The sequence below is a fragment of the Drosophila mojavensis genome, unplaced genomic scaffold, assembly GCF_018153725.1.
Source record: "Drosophila mojavensis isolate 15081-1352.22 unplaced genomic scaffold, ASM1815372v1 contig_36, whole genome shotgun sequence".
Classification (NCBI taxonomy): Eukaryota; Metazoa; Arthropoda; class Insecta; order Diptera; family Drosophilidae; genus Drosophila; species Drosophila mojavensis.
The window spans coordinates 10302485-10323429 of NW_025318858.1; the positions used below are offsets into that span (position 1 = coordinate 10302485).

The 20945-nt window shown below is 33.5% G+C and overlaps 1 protein-coding gene and 1 non-coding gene across 3 annotated transcripts; one reads left to right on the top strand and one right to left on the bottom strand.

Moving 5' to 3' along the window:
* Nucleotides 1-152: 152 nt before the first annotated feature.
* Nucleotides 153-10242, bottom strand: LOC6576457 (very long-chain-fatty-acid--CoA ligase bubblegum). 2 transcript variants are annotated; one of them, XM_032728507.2, is made up of 6 exons: nucleotides 10217-10242; nucleotides 6293-6541; nucleotides 3804-4149; nucleotides 2927-3426; nucleotides 1317-1908; nucleotides 153-1253 (listed from the first exon to the last, which is right to left on the bottom strand). In XM_032728507.2, exons 2-6 carry the CDS (start codon nucleotides 6535-6537, stop codon nucleotides 930-932), a joined length of 2007 nt encoding a protein of 668 aa, XP_032584398.1. In that variant the 5' UTR covers nucleotides 6538-6541; nucleotides 10217-10242; the 3' UTR covers nucleotides 153-929. The 2 variants fall into 2 exon arrangements, with proteins under 2 accessions (XP_032584398.1, XP_002002447.1); XM_002002411.4 differs by lacking the exon at nucleotides 10217-10242 and adding an exon at nucleotides 7966-8074.
* Nucleotides 10243-15845: 5603 nt separating this feature from the next.
* Nucleotides 15846-15917, top strand: Trnaq-cug. The gene has a single exon. It is a non-coding gene; the product is annotated as a tRNA-Gln (tRNA).
* Nucleotides 15918-20945: the final 5028 nt, after the last annotated feature.

The following is a 20945-nucleotide window of genomic DNA, read 5'->3' on the forward strand; positions in this document are numbered from 1 at the left end:
AGAGAACGGGAGAGAGGGATAGCTAAAGCGCTGATAACTGCTGCAAAGTTATTTCTCTCCAGAATAATCAGTCTTCTGGTATTTTTCCTATGGTAATCAAGTCGTCTGCCTAGGAATTATGGAACGAAATGAGAAACTAAAGTCAGCCTAAGACCCTTTATTATTATGCTTTATTATTTTTATGTTTTTCTTTACAGTGAGATAATAGCAATTCAGTCAACTTATCGGGAGTGGAAATGGATGAGCTGGTGAAAATATGCAGGAAGGCATCTCTCAGGACTAGCACTACATTTAGGAATTCTCAAGCTTGATTTTAATTTCAAATTTAAAATTAACGTAATTTAAAATTAACTGTAAATTTACAAGCAAATATTTTTTGTATATATATTTTTTTTATTGTAATTCAAACAATAGGATCGTATGTATCATTTCCTTAGCGCTCGTGTGTTTCAGTAAATAAAACAAATTAACATACTATTTCAAAAACTTATAGGCTAGATATCAATATAGTTTTGATGGAAAAAGTTTAGTCGTTCATCATTAACATCAATCGTTATCATCAGTATCATCACTATCATCATCAATCAATATCATCATTATCAACATTATCAACATTTTTAACATCATTATCAACATCGCACTCATATCAATTGAGTGGCGGGTGGGTTAGGATTTTTTATCTACAAAAATTTCTCTCTATATATAGATATAGATATTATAGTACAAATAGTTAATGTTAAGCTCTGGCAATGGCTTGTAAGTCCGTTTAAATTCATTTCATATCTAATTTTTGTGTTTTAAAGCTCTAATTGCATAGCTCTCATAGGTTGATAAATAATTTCATTTCCTTTCTTTTCTTTTGATTTGATTTTCGGGTTGGTTTTGTTTTAAGTTTGATTTGGTTTCACAGCCAAACGTAGAATCGTTGCTTAGGCATATAGGGTCTCGATGAGATCCGCGTACATTTTGTTAACCACATTGCGCTTGACCTTCAGAGTGGGTCCCAGCTCGCCGGTGGCTATCGAGAAATCGTGCGGCAGTATGGCGAATTTCTGCACCTTCTGGGCATTCGAGATGGATTGTTTGTTGGCGCGCTTGATGCCATCCTCGATGGACTTCAGGACTTTGGGGCAAGGACCGGCTGCCAGAATTTCACTGAGTTTCGTGTACTCAACGCCCAGCGACTTCATCCAGACAATCGCTTCGTGCGTCAGATCATCCGTGGGTGCGCCAGTCTCGCGCTCCACCTCGGTCTGCCGAAAAGAGAAAGAATACGAATATAGATTTGCAGATAGAGGGATTATCTTCGTACTTACCTTAATGGACACCAGTACAGTTAAATATTTGCGCTGCTCACCCACCAGGAAGGCATTGGAGATGCCATCCAATTCCTTCTTGATGATGTTCTCAATGTGCACGGGTGGAATATTCTCGCCGCCGGCTGTGATGATCAGCTCCTTGGAGCGGCCAGTCAGCATCACATAGCCCTTGTCGTCGATGTAGCCCAAGTCGCCCGTGTGCAGCCAGCAATCGTCGTCCAGGGACTCCTCCGTCTTCTCCTTGTTGGCAATGTAGCCCATGAACACATGGCGTCCACGTATGCACAGCTCACCGTGGCCATTCTCATCCTGATTGATGATCTTCGATTCGCAGCCCGGCAACGATTTGCCAATCGAGTTCAAGAGCGTCGAGTCCGGCAGGCAGAGCGTGTGACAGCCGCCCGTTTCGGACATGCCAAAGGCATCCAATATCTTCATGTCCAGACTGAGGAAGTATTTCTTGGTCTCTGGGGACATGGGCGCCGCAGCGGTCACCAGGCTGATCACACGATCGAAGCCCAGCGCAGCCTTCACCTTGGACAGGATGAGTGACCTGGCAATTTTGTAGCTCAAGCTTCCGCTGCTCTTGCTGCAAGGGACACAAATTGTTGATAAAAGTTTTTTAATTGGAATTTTTGATGAGTTGGCCAAGTTGGGATAATTACATGGGTCAAGGATTATGGTGCGAGGAGAAACTTTGTGACTGTGCCTGTGTGGGGAAAGCTAATGGGCTACTGCAGCAGCAGCTAATGCACTTGGCGACAGGCCAACTTAATTGGCAAGTCACAAAAAAAGCAAGTCCTAGAGAAGTTCCTCTTGGCCTGAAGTGAAGGCGATGAGGAGGAATTGCTGGCGGAAGATGATGCATTTATAATAAATGGAAAGCTGTTGCAGCTGTTCAATTTTGAATCTTGAAAATATGAAGTGTGATTTGGAGAGGTATTTCTAGCATTTAGATCAATGGCAATGGAATTCCTAGTATACGAAAAATATCTGATTGAAGAGGAAGTTCCAGTATAAGATGAAAGATACAAGAGGAAGAGTTTCTAAGTCGGTTGCTAGTAGTTGAAAAATTATTGATAGATGATTCAGAGCACAAGTGAATCTTAGCATAATGAATCTTTGACCTTTCAAAAAGAAATTTCAGGACTTCGGCTTCTAATTTCAAAGCAAAATAAAAGCGAAGCTAAAATTGTCTGCAGCAACCAGGCGAGCATGTTTTAAAGCTGCTAATCGCTGACAAAGCCAGAGCATGTCACGTTATTTCGCAGACAAAGGACGTACACGCATGCAGGAGGCGAGTTGCCTGTCGCAGCGGCAACAGCTTCAGTTGCTTCGTGTACAGCGTGGCGTATGAGTAATGTTGTGTTTGCTGTGATTTTGGCCGTTGCCTGCGGACCGACGCTGGCTGCTTGCATAATTTAACAAACGAACTGAGTCGAATGCCTGGCAGGGATTGCCAGCAGCCAGAGTCGACTCAAGTCGAGTCAAGTCGAGTCGAGTCTAGGCAGCAGCCACTTTAACTGTGCATTCATTTTGCATAATTTATGCGCACACGGGGCACAGGTTGAAAGTTGGCCGTGAGCTGGTAAATTGGTGAAACTTACCCCTGATTCTCCATATAATGTTTTAGCGAAACGCCCTTGGCCCAGCCGGCGAGCATTCGCTTAAAGCTGCCGCTGGAGCTGGCGACCGCAACCATGCGCTCCTGGAACTTCTCATAGACACGCGGCACGCCCATAAACCGTGTCGGATGCGCATCCTGCAGCGTCTTGACCAGCGTTCCCTTCAGCGCATCCTTATCGGCAAACCAAATGCAACCGCCGAACGAGGCGATCGCATAAATATCGACAACCTGCGCCGCCACATGGGACAACGGTAAATAGGAGACCATACACTCCGCACCCAGGACGATTTTCTCCAGGCCCTTGCCAATGCCGCGCGTATCGTATGAAATATTATCGTGGGACAGCATCACGCCCTTGGGCATGCCCACCGTGCCGGAGGTATAGACCAGACAGCAACACTCATTGATCGCAATGTTCTCCAGACGACGTTTGTACTCATCCTCCACGTCTTCCACATTCATCGCCTCAATCTCGGACCACTAAAAACAGAGGATTCACGTATGAAAATATCTTTATGTTTAAATAAATATATAAAAAATACATACAAAATAATACTAATTATATTAATGAGTAAATATGTTATGTTTAATGAATGAAATGAATTAAATATGTATATGTATGTATATATGTATATATATATATATATATATATATATATATATATATGTATTTTATATATTTCAGAAATTATTTAAAATGAAAAAAATAAAAATAAAATAAAAAATATTTATATAATTTCTTTCTGTGTACATTCTATTTCAATTTTTGTTTTTTATTAATTTTTAACATTTAACATTTATATATACATATATGTACATATATTTTTTTTATTTATATATTATATATTTATATTTACCCTATAGTAGCCATCCTCCTTTTTCAGATAGGGTGCATAGGGTTCCTGGATCTGTACGGCTGCCTTCAGATTGGGCAATTTGTCGCGTATCGAATGAATTTTGTCCATTTGCTTGGCATCGTCCACGACAACAATTTGGGCACGCGAATTCTCCAGCACATGCTGCACAGCCTCCGCCGAGTTGGTGGTATAGATGCCGGCAATGATGCCGCGGGCGTGAATGGCGCCCATTGCCGAGTAGAACCATTCGGCGCAGTTGAAAGCCAACACGCCCACCGAATGATGCTCCTGCAGGCCTAGCTTAATGAAAGCCTTCGCCGTCTGATGCACCTTCTGTTCGTATTGCCTGTGAAAAATGGGATTGGGAGTTGAGATTTGCTTTTTTTATTTTTTTAAATCAATTTAATTTGCGGCCAACCAATTTGATTACGAAGCACGCTAATCGAAGGAAATTGCTTTGAAGGAGAGATGAGCGGAACACAGACAAATTGAGTGGAACATGAACACGAGTTCAAGCACGAACCCAAGCATTAGCTCACGAACGAGCCTATGATGGTATCCACGATATATATACGAATGACTATCAAAGGAAGTTTTAAAGAGACTATTATATTGAGGAGACTATTATATTATCATGAATATGTATGGAGTTGTTTTAGATTAGTTTCACAAAACTCTTTTTGTGATTGATTAGGATAGCTTTAATAAAACTCAAGCCAATCGCAATATATAGAAATTTATAATAGTAAATATAAGAATATAATTTTAGTTTCTACTGGGAAGTGCTTGAAATTATATATGGATATAAATGCAATTCGTCCTAGGTGTATTTGACGTAAGGCATTTCTATTTATGTTTTTCGAGTTCTTAATACTATTCATATTGGTTTGCGGTCTACAGATCGACAATCAATCCCCTATTCAACGTACGAATGCGCCACCTGTATTGAACATCGCGGGTATATTGATTTATATGCTCTGGTTTCGTTTTCATTTTACATTCAGCTCAATTGTGATTGATCGACTCGCACCGTTTTGTGCCATATTCATTCTCTGGCTGAATATAAAGTCTATAAATACTCGTAGAAAAACTATTTAAAATTAAACACAAAATGTGTTTATAATGATATATATGTATATAATGATATATATATAATATATGTGCATATATTTTGTATAGTGTATATATTGAGCAACAATACTATTTTCATAAACAGAATAGTATATATGTACATACATATATTCATAGAAATATTTCGATTTTGAGCATTGCGTACTATTGCGTCTTACGTTTTGCCTAATTGAGATAAATTCCCGTTGAGTATGAAGCCATAATTTAAAATGATTTGGCGGGCTCTATGGATATTTTTCTTGAGTAGTTTGTGTTGAATAGTTGCAGCTCAAGTTCTCTTGGGCGGAGGACTGATAAAATAAAAATATTCCAGCCTGTTTTATTCATATAAGTATTGAGTCACGTTTTGTCATGCTGAGGCGTATATAAATATATATGTTTCTAGGCTCAGAAAATATATTTAACGATTTCTTTTTGTTTCGTCTTGAGTTATATGGAGTTAGACTGCATTGTATTAGCTTGCTTCGCTTTTGAACTATATGAAAGCGTAGTACGTAGGTCGAATAAAAGGTTGCACACTTAATGTTGTTTTCAGGGACCACAAATAAGAGTTATGAATATAAAAAAAATTGAGGCTCAAAAGAAGCCCCAAGAGGGGACAAGAAATTACACATAAGTTATTTTTTTACGGCAAATTCAATAAAAGGATAAACTTTTATTAGCAATATTTTGTAAAAAAAAATTATTTTTAATTTATATGATAAAAATCAAAAATAATTATTAGAGATCAATTTTTATATAAAAATTTAAAAAAAGAGTTATGGCGTAACTTTTATTATAAAAATTGAAATAAAAATTGAATTCAAACATCTCTTGAACTAAAGGAGCTAATACATTATTAATACCTTTTATTTGATATATAATATGTATGTAAATATGTACATACATGTGTTTGTACATATACATACATATATATTTAATTATATGCATAGGCACTTGCCCTGTTCACTTGCCAGTAACTATTCATTACCCGCTGTATGCGCAAAAGGGTGAAAGAGATAGTTTGAACTAATGACACACGCACAGTGAGTATATATATAATAATTAAAAATATTTATTTTTTTAAATTATTCAAAAAATAATTCTTATTTCTTAATTTTTTACTATAAAAGTCCCTGGTGGTTTTATAAAAATTAGTTTTAGAGAAAATTAACTCAAATTAACTTTACTGAATGAATCGTTCTAGTTCAGGTTGAATTGCACAAGTTTGTGTTAAGTCATGAGCTACAATTTAGATAGCATTGACTCGAAATTATATATAGAGTCGTGAGTTCATGTGTCCCATTCAGCACTTATCGGTATTATCTGCAGCTCATCTCTAGCATATCTCTATTTCAATTAACTCTCGTTTAACTCACTTATAGGTAACTGTGGTGTAGCCATTTTTGTCGTTCTTGAAGCGCAGAGCCGGATAGTCGGGAAAATTATTGACGGTGCGCTTCAGTAGGCCGGGTATAGAGATGGGTTCCTCGGCGCCGAGACCCTCCTTCTGCATGCGTATCTTGACGGCCTCTTCGGGATCGGTGGTGCGATAGACCTCCGATTGCCTCAGGCGATTCGGGCCGGGGCGATTGAAAAGTGCTTCGTTCGGATTCGCGGCCATTTGTCTGTAATCGAATTAAAGAAGCTATTAGTTTAAATAGATACAAATAAAATTTTTTTTGTCTCTCAGGGAAAGGTTGACGATGGTTGTATGATTTCCTGCTTGCGATAAGAAGTCAAGCTCAAGGGTCAAGGCTAACGTATTCGTGGTTCGGCTCTTATCGCTATGCTCGAATTATGATCTAACACCTGATTAGAGGCGGCATGGGGTACTCATATAACTGCTTAATATAAGCACGTATAGATCTAAATTTATGATCAAGAGTTTTATATGAACTTGGCAAAGAGCTTTCGGATTAGACTTGTAAAAATACGCGAAAAAGAATGTAATCATAGTAATATATATTTCATATAAATATAATATATATTTATGGGTAAGAATTTCTGAATTTACAAAGTTCAGTTTTGTATACCACAATGATTGCCTTATCAACACAATTTTGTATATGAATATAAAATGAAAGAAATTGTATGACCTCATATATATATTATTTTCCCGATTTTTTATAAATTCCATATCAGTTCTAACTTCTAGAATAAAATACTAAATATCTTTAAATATCAATAAAATATTTGTATATTATATTATAAATTAGATATATATTATATAATTAGCTATTTACCATAATTGATATATTTTTGATATGTCAAAAAAACCTAATAAGAATATCAGTATATATAATCTTTAATACAGCATATATAAAACATAAAAACTCATATATAGAACATCAGACTGAAAAAATTCCATAATGAAAGCTTCTATATCGGATTCTATCACACTCCATTATAAATCTATTAAGATAAGAATTAATTGGAATTGTATTAGAATGAAAACGTTTTAGAACTGTTTAATCAAAATATAAACCAAGCATTATTTTATTTGTTACCCATAACATTCTTTTGAACTACTTCTTTTTAAAATATTGTATCGCAATCTACCGTCTACATATTATATCATATCATATCGTGTTTCCTGTCATTAGTTAGGTAAGCATTAACTTTTCTGTTTCAGCCTTATCATCTGATATGATAAAGCCGGAACATTTTACTGAAGTCTTGGCTTACTATTAGTTAACATTCGATTTTATAAATAATTTAGTTTATTTTTTTGGGTGCAAAGGGCTACGACTTGGCATGTGTAGCTATCAATATCCATCTATGTATGCACACGTCGTCGAAGAATGTTTATAATTCTTTTGGCGCTTTTTGTTTTTATTAATCAATAAACGGGAAAACAGTTTGATAAGAATAAAAACGGCCAAAAGAAGAAAAGAGAGAAAATAACAACAGGTTTTTTTGTTAGTTAAGAATGGAAAGAATATAAAACAACCAAAACAAATATTCATAATAAATATTACTACCGAGTCCAAAGTTTTCCTCAAAATCATTTTTTTTTTTTTTTTTTTTTTTTTTTTTTTTTTTTTTTTACCTGTTGCCTGGTTACTTAGCAGCTTGATTTGCCGCAATGATTAACGCTGATTGATGGATGGATGGATGAAGGCTTCCCTGTCCCAGACAATAGGCCCCTTCCCCGATTCGAATACTATGCAATTAAAAAAAAAAATGATTGAATGATTGACAGCTGGTTAATGCACACGCAAATTTAGTTTTGATTTTAATGGGATGAAATTATAGAAAAACTGGTATTTTATTACTGATTAATTTAAATATTTTATAGTATATTTTTTATAGTAGCCAAGCACATAGATTTTATTTGAGAGCTCATATTATGATCGATTTTATTCAATAACGTAGAAATAATATTATATTTTAATAACTATTTCACTAATTTCTTCCAGAGAATAATTGCTAGCTACTGTATAAAAATATAAAATATAACTTATTCATAAAATGTTTACCATTACGAAATTAATATATATTTAATAATTATATTGATAATTATATAAATTCAATAATTTAATTCTCTATAATATTTATAGAAATTTTTCTTTGGAAACGTAATTTGATTTGCATATTTAATTATTTTCTGCTCAGTTTGACCTTTAGAAATTTAATGTAAGCTTACATTATTATAGCGTCAAAATATAATGATCCATTTAATCAACAATCAATGATCGAAATAAATCATTATTTGTTGTAAATCCAATCATAATTAGACACATGTAATTGAAATTATTAATCAGAATTGGTAGCAAAGTCTACAGCTTGTATAAGTGATAAGAACAAAGTTAACACTTGTTTTCTATTATATACAATATTTATCAAGCGCACATTTGCGAAGTAATGATTTATTCTGAGAACGTACAGTAAAAGCTCTGTAAAGATGGCAAAGTTGAAATAAAGCATTTCAAAGAATGTAATACATTTTTTAATGTAGTTATTGAATAGGAAAATTATAAAAATGATAAATAATACAAATTATATAATATAAAAAAATAAAAAAAAATAAAATTAAAAAAAATGGTTTAAGATAACATTTACTAAATAGAAACATGTATTGGAGTAATTAATGAACATAAATTTTAAAATAATATCAATATTATTAATAGTTAATTGGAAATAAAACACATTGCTGTATATTATAATAGAAATATATAACTATAAGAATATATATGTATATACATATATATATATATTTAAAAATTTTGCGGATTTATGTTCAGAACTAGAAAATCTTTTGCCAGTTGAGGAAATATTACTTCATAAGCTAATAAAAAGTAATATATATGTATATATGTATGTTTGTATGTCTATAATGTTGCTATATGTTTGTTAATGTGTGTGTGTGTGTGTGTGTGTGTATATATGAGATGTATAGTTGTCTCAATAGAATTTGCGTAGTGTTATGGCAACTATGCGGGAACTAGGCATTGGTGGAAACCGGCTTTGGCCGTTGATAAGAATTAGTTGTCTAGACATTTGGTGGTCGTACGATCCCAGCAAAGCAATAGCTGAAATATATTTCAATGTATGTATGTATGTGTGTGCGTTGTCAGCAGTGTAAAATGTGTAATATATATATATATATATATATATATATATATATTAAATAGCTGACACAGGGAAAAGAGTCGACCTAAGAAGCTTCGTATAAAAACAAAACAGATAATTGAGAGTTCTAAAAATATTCGCTCACAGCTTGTGTGTGTGTGTGTGTGTTTCTGTTGTTATTTTTGAAACAGTTGGTAGTAAGAGAATGCCATGTCAAATAACTGAAGAATTGCGGTTTATTTTGTCTTCTGTTTTATTCGAAAGCGGAATGAGCGTAAAAACAGATGTGCCAAATGGGAGAGATAGTTTTTTGAAAAGCGATCAAAGCAAAAGCTGGCAAAACAGACGACCAGCGAAAGCCACAAACGCAACCAAAGAGTGTGTGAGAGCGAGAGCGAGAGAGGAAGATAAAGAGTGAGAGAGAGCTAGAGGTAGCGTGATGGAGAGACATACGTGATGGCAACCGACAACTGCCAGTGTCAAAGGGTGACAATGAACTCGCGAGGACAGTGCACTGACCCACTGAGACACTAAATACTGGGCGGCCACTAAATGGGAAATGGGCCAAAGAGACAACAGAAGAGAAAATAACAACAACATTGCCGGCAAATGCGCAAAAAAACACGTGTTTACAAAAATGTAGGGGGCGTGGAGGTGGGCGTGATCATTTACATGACTTGTATTTACATACATATATTAAATATTATTTATTCTGCGCAAAAACTTACATAAATTATTTATAAATATATTTATTTTTTTTCTTTAAAATATTTTTTTGTTTTTTAGTTATTCAGCACAACACAAAAAATGTTGCGTTTTATTGTTATTTTTAATTTTTATTTTTTTTTCAATTTTTTCAATATTTTCAATTTTTCTCTTTTTGCTAATATTTTGTTTTATTTTTTATTTTTTTTTTTACTTGAACCGCGAGCCAAGTAAAAACGACCGCACGCAGCAAAGCCAAAGCGTAAACTGAAAGCAGAACAGGATCGGTTGCTATAGAAATCGTTTGGATCGTCGCTGCTGCTGCTGTTGCTGCTACTGCTGTTGCTGCTGGCGTCGCTGGCGTCGCTGTCGCCGCTGTCGATAAGTCTTCAAAGCGGTTTAAGCACTACGACTTACAGCGGCTACCTGATCGAACTGCTCTTATCAGTTGGGGAGGCGCCCACATTGTGCACTCGCTCGCACGCTGATTAGACATGGAAATCGAATTCGAAACGGGACTTGTGTGTAATCGAAATCTGTTTGATCTTTGGCTACGAAATCATGCAAGGCAACCAGCAGTAACAAGAGCAAGTGCAGCAACTACTGCTGCCTATCAGTTGCACCCTAGCTTGAAGAACGTTTCCTTTTTCGTTTTTTTTTAATATAATGGTTCCTATACAGGTTCATTTTTCATTTAATCTCATTTGGCTAGGGGTCATTCTGAAGAGATATTGTGTAGTCAAATTGCATTTCATTTATCTTTAATATACTGTGTAGGGTATGTTAGTCTGCTGTAATTTGTCTTTATCTCATATAAAACCATTCATAGTTTTGTTATCTACATAGTTTCTTATTTATTATCTAGTTGTTTCTCTTTTGTTAGCATTTTAGATTTTTTTTTATGTTCGGTTTTCAAACTTGAATTCTGGCTTTTTATTTGGGTACCTAGATTATATTTTTAAGCCTGAACTCTTCATTCTTATATGAATATTGAAATGTTATACTAAACAAATGCTAAAGGCTTTAAAGATCAACCGAATATATTCTAGATAAGAATACATAAAAAACATGTCCCTTATGTTCTATTTATTTATATTTATTTATTTATTTATTTTTAAGCATTGTTTGTGCAAAATGAAGTTTTAGTAGCAAATTTACAAATCATCTTTGGCAATGATTTCCAAAAAGCAGATCTCAAATAAAACAAATCAAATTAAATTTTGCAATAAATGTAATTAGTATGTTCTTTGACTTGAAGCGCTTTCAAAGTAAATGAGCAGCTGTTTTGTAATTTTTTTTTTTGTTTAAATAAAACGCAATTTTTTATTCTTAGCAAATGTGTAAAAGCTGGAAAGAGAGAAAAGCAAGCTATAGAGCCGTATGATCACAAGTTATAGTGAGCTGTGATCAGCTCAGATTAGGCTCACCTAAGATTAGACATAGCAATAGGTACTAGTATTTCTTTTTGTATTTAGCTTAGTAAATAAAAATATATATGATTTGTTTTATTCCACTCATCATTCTCTTTATTTATTGTTAATCTTGAGTAATGAACTTGATTTGGCAATCGTCAATATTATTTCGTAAAAATCTTGCTCTGACATTTCAACTGGCTTCTTTGTTTATAAATAAATTAAAGCTGATAAAAACTTAAGTAATTCTTCATAAATAATAAATAATAGGCTTCTAAAAATAAATCCGATGATAATGTCATGGCTTATCTGGTTAAAAAGTCAAACACCTGTTGCATTGATCCAGCAATAATTTGAATAATCTTAATGAGTCATTTGGATAAATAGATAAATGTTAAATAAAATTTAAGGAATTTACAATTTTTATCAGTGCACGGCAAAATAGAAAAACAAACATATGAGCTGGTATATACTCTATATATATGTAGCTTTATAGACTGACCAATTCGTTCAAAAAAATTTTGACTGTTGCCAATTGTTTTGCTTGGCTCTTATCAAAAATTAGCCACATTTTATGATTTGATAAACATACTCAGTAGTTGAAGCCCATAAAATGCAGTAATACATATGTAGGTACATATAAATATATATGTATGTTTGTCTATGTGTGTTAAGATTTATGCCCAAGCCTGGCCACACTTCCATCTAATCTTCCAAAGCAACCTGACAAAAGCAAAAGGCCAAAGGTCCAAATTCATGAAAAAAAAAAAACAACAAAAATAAGCCTCAATACTGATTCACTGGGAATCGCATGCAGCGGCCCATGGCGTACTACAACTGATAAGATTATATATATATTATAAAAATCTATATAGCCCATATAAATTATATTCTCAACATCTATATGGGACAACGCGTGAAGTCCGTGATTATCTCTCCCAAAACACTTCTATTTCTATACGCCAAATTATTTTAATAGATACAGATTTCACGTCTATATACGTATGCATGCATATAGTATATAAAATAAAAACATTTCTATATATAATTTATAATTTGATTTCGTTTTGGCAATCTCTGACATAATTGTATCACTTTCTTAGTATTTAAATTCATGCGCTTATCGGTGATAGAACACGAGGGTTCCACGCCAAAAACCAGATTAGATGCTATTTTTGTCTATACTAGAGGGGTTGACTCAGTTCACGCGTTCCATCAGCTCTACCCAACGTTGGTAACAAGATGGTGACTTTCTTTTGCCAAATACCAGGTAATTCCTTTCAAGAGATGACTTTAAATATATATGTATATACTTTGAGCATTAATCAGCTCATGATGACAAGAATATATGAAGTACTTAAACTTAATCAAGTGGATTGGAATTGGAAGACAAGTAGTAATAATAGTTTATATATAATAGGCAGCTATTGAGTATAGATAAAAATCTTGATTTTGTTTTCATTTAATTCGAGTACTATATTTTCCCGATTGATTTTACGTACATATATGCAAATCAAATTATATGTATTTTTGTTTATTTATAAATACTAAAATGATTTATGGCTTGAAAAACTATTTTTAGATAATAATAATAAACAAGAGCATAAAGATTTATTTATTTTCAATTAAGAGTTGAATATGTCAAGCAGAAAATATTTTATTCGGAATAAAATTGATTTATAAATAGTACAGTGGCCTTATATTTTATAATATTGAATAACAAAAAGTCTTAGAATTAAATGAAATAAATATTTTTGCTCTTCCTTTTTTGACGGTTTGCTTAATTTGAAAAAATTTTATTTTCAAGGTTTTGTATAAACAAAAGAAATATAACAATTTTATTTTTATTTATTTCAATATTATTGATGCATGTATTTTAAAGATTTCGGTATTATAGCATTTGTAGTCTTTTGGCACATCAGTTTACTTTACTCAAAGTTTTCGTATTGTTAATATGTATATGTTATTATATGCATTTATTAACATAAAATAGAAAATACAAAACATATTAGTATATGTGTTCAATAAATAAAATACTAATAAATACAATTTTGTATTACATAATTTTATTATTAGTCATTTTTATGTTATTGTTATTCAGAGGATTTTATTTACTTTATCTAAAGTTTTATTTTATTTTCATGCTTGTATCATGTACAAACATTTTTCCAACACACTGTAAAAGCTATGCAGAAAGCTTTCACAGCTTAGCAAAGTTTGCAACCACTAAAAGCTTTTTAAAAGTTTAACAACAATTGAACTTAATAAAATTTACTGTATTTCTACGGCTGCATGTATATATGTATGTAAATGTAAAAGATCTATAAATTGACAACGGACGGTGACATACATAAGTATATGTACAACCCTTTGGCTATCAATTTACCAAATGCTGGTTAACATTTTAGCCACGCTGAACGAACGAAGGCAGACAGTTGCCCTATAAACTGCATAGGAGTGCATTGACAGTAATCATTTATATGTTTGTGGCTTAAGTGCGATTTATATGACAGTTGGAAGTCCTGTAAATAGGACGAAATGAATACTGAATCGAACAACAATTTCGAATTCGATTCTGATTCCGATTGCATTGTCATGATAATGAGATTGTCGTCAGCGGCATCAAATTACGCCCCACAAACTTGTCTGTTTATAACGCTCAGGATACGCCCACACACACACACACACACACACACACACACACATGCACACTAAACATATGCAAATGATGTGCTGATGTGTCGCAAGGGCTAAAGGCAAAAGACTTAAAAATAAACGCGAAAATCGCTTAAGCACAGGTTAGCACAAGTTCATGATACTTAAAATGGGAAGTCCGTGTGTTTGGGGGCGTGGCAGAAAGGGGAAAGTTACAGGGCAACAGCATTCTGTTGGAATAACAAGTGTTTGGCTAATTAACACACGCACACATAGAGACAGAAAATGAGAGAGAGAGAGAGAGCCGAGAAACACAGAGAGATTTAGCCAGACAATGAACTCAACTGTGCTGCATATAATTGTTCTGTCACGCCCACTTGCCTGCAGCCAACCAGTAAGGATAATAAAAGAAGTTGGCCGTAAAGTTGAACTGTTTAGAATTGACCATAAAAAGATCACACTGGATGGCCCTTGTGAATGTGGCATTTAATATGCGATTTCTATGATTGTACTCGATATTATCATTAGCTAAAAATGTGATAGGAAATACGCGAGACAGACATAGGTAGAGGGACAGCGAGAAAGAGCTGAGAAAAACGAGGTACATAAAATTTAATAATATATCACATAAATTTAAAAATACGCTTTATTACTTAATTTTTAAAAAATATTTGTTTTTCTTAATATAATATATTCTATGCAATTTTTGGCATTTACATCTGCATTTTTATTTTATTATTATTAATTTTATTAACATTTGAACTATGTATTTATAATAATTTTTTTTTTTTTTTTTTTTTAATTGAATAATAATTTTTTTTTTAACAGTTTTAAGTTATTTGAAAATATATATTTATCCGAATAGAAGAACTTTAAAATATTCATATTTAAATGAGTTATATTTTATAATTATATACCTACTGTTGTTAATGTTTATATAAAATTAGCATTAATTTAAATGTTCAATTTTCTAACAATTATTTATACATATAATTTTAGCTAAAATAACATATTTTTTATTTGTAGGCATTTAAAAATTTTATTACTCAGATAATTATTAAATATTTTATAATATTTGATTTTATTAATTTTTCTAATATTGTATTGCTTATGAACAATATGTTTATAATACAAATTGAGTAAATAGCGTTGACTCAAAATTATATATTTTATTACAATAATTTCATATTTTAAATGCTCACATAAGCAATTTATGTGGTCAATATATGTTTAAAATCCATATAAAACAACACTCAATAGGGAATTTCTCAACAAAACTGTCTAGCAATGTATTGTATATCAATATATATGTATATAAATATATATATATACATACGTACATAAATACACACGTTCGCCCATCAAATTTTATGCTGACCACCACGAAATAAATTCCGAGCACACGCGCGCTGTCTCACACACATACACACACGTAAAGCAGTTAAAAATATATTATCAAATCTATAAATAGCCGCTGCTTTCACACACATTCAGTCAAACTGATTTCTCACAATTATAATGAACTGCCAAACACGAGGTGTGTGTGAGAGATACAACATCTTCAATTTCGCAGCCACATTCAACCGGTTCTATGGTGTAATGGTTAGCACTTTGGACTCTGAATCCAGCGATCCGAGTTCAAATCTCGGTAGAACCTAGTCGAAGATTCTTTTTTTCATTATTTTTAAAAAAATGTTTTAATATTTTTAGTTGTGCCAAACGAATTTATTTAATCATAAATTGAGCGCAGCTCGTTGAGAGTCGCTCTATTGTTCGTTTTTAGTACCGGCCTTTGGCAGCCTTGCATTTATCTTGCCGATTTGCAGTCTTTGCTGGAAATTTCAATTGTTATTTCTATTTTAGCTACAGTTGCATTTACATGTGTTGTGAGTTGGCTTTAACTGCGGCAAATAGTTTGTTGGCTCTAATAAAATGCTATTGGCCATAAAAGCAAGAAATGGAATGAATGCCAAATCCCAGCAGCAAGAAATGCCGGAAAAGTGTCTGAGAGAGAGATAGATAACAGAATACGCGCAAGGCAGATAAAGAGCGCATTGAGAGAGATAATTGAATGATAGGGCCAACTTGGCTGTGGCATTTGCCGCAACAATGTTCTTGATTAATTTGCCAGGCAAAAGTTGAAGGCTTAAAGAGTGCTATCTAAATATACGAGCAAGCAATGCAACATGTTGGCTGTATATTTAATTATGACTATGGTATTTAAATAACTTTAAACTTTGTAAATCAGCTTGATATAAAGTGCTCAAAAATGTATCTCATAGATACAATTTACGAGAAAGTGCTAAACAAGAGAGTCAGACAGCTAAAGTGCGTAGTTAAAGCTTTACTTCAGGTTTTTGATTAGGAGTAATCCATGATAAGATTACAAAGCAGCCTTGTTGAGCTTCAACTTCCAAGTATTCACTTAATTCGAAAATGCAGTAAGTTAATATCGACATAGATTAGCTTACAGCCCATGCTCAACAGCTCGAAAAAAGTATCTTTAAGAGACAATGATAAAGGCCACCAAGAGAAAATCTAAATGTAAAGCAAATTAATGGTTGCTTTAAGTTCATCTCACCAAATTGAAATTTATGTCAGGTTAGCCGCTGCTTCTCAAGGTCATGAGCATGAGAAAGCTTCTTAATGATACTATTTAAAAGAGTATGATATACACATACATAAATATAATTAACTATACGGCTTGCTAAGCTCTAACTCAACTGCCAGATTTCAATTAATTTAAACATATAAAAAATATCTTAAAGATACAAGAATTAAGAATATTTAAAACTCAGCCCCAGATTAATATAACCTTCCCTTAATTCAATCGCAGGCCTTTGCTCTTTCAGCTATATCTGCCAGAGTTCAAATGCCATAATACGCAATAGATGTCCACAAATCAGGCTAATTATAGATGCGATACGAGAAATATGCGTCGTCTATACTGGGGCAGCATAATCAATTATCGATAATTGACAAATTAGGCAACATTTGCGTAGTTAACTGGCAAACGCTTGACTTTAATTTCATGCCACAAAGTGTCGCAATGTCAAAGCTAATTAATTGGACTTGTGAGCGTAAAACTGAAGGCGAAAACGATACCGAAACCGAAACTGAAACTGAACATAGTTGACTGCAGCTGCTGGCCAATTGACCAGCATGCCCCAGCTTGGCTCTGTCTCTATTGGCCTCAGTTTAGTCTCAGTCTCTCAATCTCTCAGTTCACTTGTCAAATTTCAATAATTTAGCACACGAATCTGTCCAGACAGAAGCTGTCAGCGATAAGCCGAGACGACCAAGCGACCGACCAGACACCAAACACTTTCCAGCAATTTCTTGGCTAACCCTTAAACACTTGTAGGGACACCATAAATTAGGGTATATGCATGTGCTCATCGGATTGGACATTCATCAAATAAGAGCATTCTCATTTTGCTATTTGTTTTTATCGATGTTTCCGGACTTTTATGTTTTCTTTTTATGAAGATTTTTATTTAATGAGTGTCGAGCATTTATTTTTTATTTTTTGTATTTTTATTTAATTATTATTGTTATTTTCTTTTTTGTACTTATTATATTTGTTTTATTTTTCTACTAATTATATTTTATATTACATTATATATAATAATACCGTTTATTTAATGAATGAATGTTTTTTAGTGGGTTTCTTATTTGGTTATTTTTGTCGATAAAAATATGCTTAATCTTATATAAAATTTATAAAAAGTTTAAAAGTTAAAGTTTATGCAATTTATATATATATTTTTTTAATAGTAATTTCATCATAGTATATTTACATTAAAAACATATTTTGCTTCATTCTCAGATAGCGTATTTCATTTTCGTTGTTTGACAAATATTCTTTACGTTTTCTTTAACTGGTATTTTTTTTTGTTAAAGAATTTCAGAAATTGTAAACGTAAAATTAAATGAGATTCGTCTCGTGGCGTTTATTTAATGCGCCTCGTTGGTTTCTCCTATAAAACAGTCCCCGAAAAGTTTTGCTTGTCGCATACGCCGCAGAGGTGACATCGAGGTAAATTGTTATGGCGTCACGCCCCCAACCGCGCAGCATGCAGCCCAACTGCCCCTTTCTCGTATATTATGCAATAAACATTCGCGGTTGGGCATCAGAATAAGCGAGGCGTATTAAAGCCACCGAATAGCTCAAACATCACATGGGTTATTAAATTTAATCACAAGTATCTCAGCTGACGTTGGGATTAATAGGAGTGGAACGGAATGAGAATGGGTACGGCAATGGGAATTTCTGATTGGCAGAGAGTTATAGCGATACGTATGAGGAGTATTACCATTTGCCAACTTTGTAGTACATTGGCTTAGTTCAGTTTTATGGCAGCGCTTAAACAAACTCAAAAAAATTCAATTTAAGTTTATTTATATGAAGACAGTTAAATAGTGAAAGGTAATATAAAAGATTATGGTAATATAACAAATATACGTATATATATCATAGATATATAGTATACTATAAAAATAAATATATATATTTCGTGCGTAATAAAGTTTTATAAGAATGATATTCTTATCGTTTTAATATAATAAGTCGTATAAATATAATTTAAATATTCCTTATTTTAAGTAGTATTTCATTTTTAATTTATTTTCATAATTTTTTATAATTTTTTTATATACATATTTCATAGTATTCTGTCGTCTTTATTATAGGCGTATGTTTTTAGCTACTTTAATTTGGTCTATATATTAAATTACATTACACAAAATAAAATTACTTTATGAAGGCATTCAAAAAGTAGAGTTATATGTAAATTTTGCATCAATTTATCGTTATTAACATAAAATTTTGATCAATACAACTCAGTGAGCTTTAGAAAGTTTCCTTTTTCTTTTTCCTTTCCCTTTTTCATTTCCGTTTCCGTTTCATTTTCCAAATCCAAAATTGAGAGTTCATAAAATTTGTTGAATGCTTTAAATGATTCCAAGTAGCAGCAGTTGTCGAAACGAACAATCCGTTTGTTGACGATCTTTCGATCGTTGCGACATTATCGGCCTCGATGGCAGCGCATCGGCAAGCGAAGGATATTGTGCCGCATAGAGGGCGGACAGACTGCTCTGACACGGCATTGTTAAGATATATAAAAGTGGGTTTCCCTTAGACTCTACTTCGTTGCCAAATGCACGATTGAAGAACCGGCTACGTTCCAGGCACTCGCACAATTGCCCAAAATGCCGGGAAATATGATCAGTTAGCGGATCGATGACGAAGTGCCGAAAACCGGGCAGCACTTGATTACTGAACACATTTGCGATACTTATCGAAAAGTATTCGAATATGGCATTCAAAAAATTAAACGCACACGTCAAGTGCTGAATGGGTTCGATGTTGAGTACGATGTTTGTCAAACATTGGATCGAGTTTAGAAAGCTTTGCAAACATTCCTGCAGATTGATGTCACTCAGCGTGGTCCTTGTCCGTCTTCTTGATCGCAACTGATTTAGTTCGATCCGCTGATCTCTATGGGGTGAACTCTTTAGCACATTCGTTTGCCTATTTAATGGCAATCGACTCGTTTCGCTAGAGAAGTTCCGATGAGAGAACTTCGGCTCAACATGGATGCGTTGTCTCGGCACTATAGCTGGGTTCAGCTGCGTAAACGCTGTCTGATTCCGCAGCAGCACGGACAAACTCTCATCGGGGCGTGCACACTGCCGATGGGAGCTTGGTCGTGGAGGCGTCATTAGGTCATCGGCCATCTCAGACAAGTATCGCGGCGATGGCCAGGCAAATAGCATCTTTTTGTGGTTGGCGTGCGGCGTCATACGTTTACCTGAATCGCACTTTCGCACTTCGGCCATTTGCCGATTGGGTGCATGGGTTGTCATCTGTTCATTTGGCACGGAGTAGAGTTTGAGCATGTTGTTCAAAATTATCATGTGATGATAGGTGGGACTATAAAATACCGAAACCATATTGAAAATAAGAATTAAAGTTATTTATTGAGCTCTTTTTTGATTTTGTTTTCTTAACGTTTGTTGGTAAAGTAAAAAAATCCTAGATTTGTCAAGTCACGTAAAATTTTGGTCGAAGCTGATTCGAAACAGATTATAAAAATGTATTAAAAGCCGAATTTATTTTTAACTAATCCAATGCGTTCACTTTCAAGTTTGGGTTTGCAGTGAAAACTAGTCCAACAAAATTTTTACAAAATTAATATACGAAAATTCAATTTCAATGCCTACTTTTTATACCTCTTGAAGGACTTTTTTCTAGGGTATTTTGCTGTTACCCGAAATTATGTTTTTATAATACATTATAAAGATACATACCATACATGGTATTATAGATCTAGGCAAAGACATCCGAATGAAAGCATAGTACAAATTCCAGATATTTAATCAATGTTGCTACATCGACAATCCTTTAAGATATATATTAAATATATTTCCAATTGGTTATTGGTTCACATTGGCCATACGCTTTGCATAAAGAAAATACATGCAGCAGTATTAATTTTTTTCTGTTTCTCTTGTTCGTATTTCGGATTGATAAATCGTTGAGATTTTCTTTATGAAGCGCATCCGAAACAAAACACGAAATTGCTGAGAAAAATTTCCCCAAAAAAGTTTTACAAAAACTCAATATCAACAGCAATAATAAAAGCGAAAAAAAACACAAATTTTTGTCATTTATTTTTGTTTG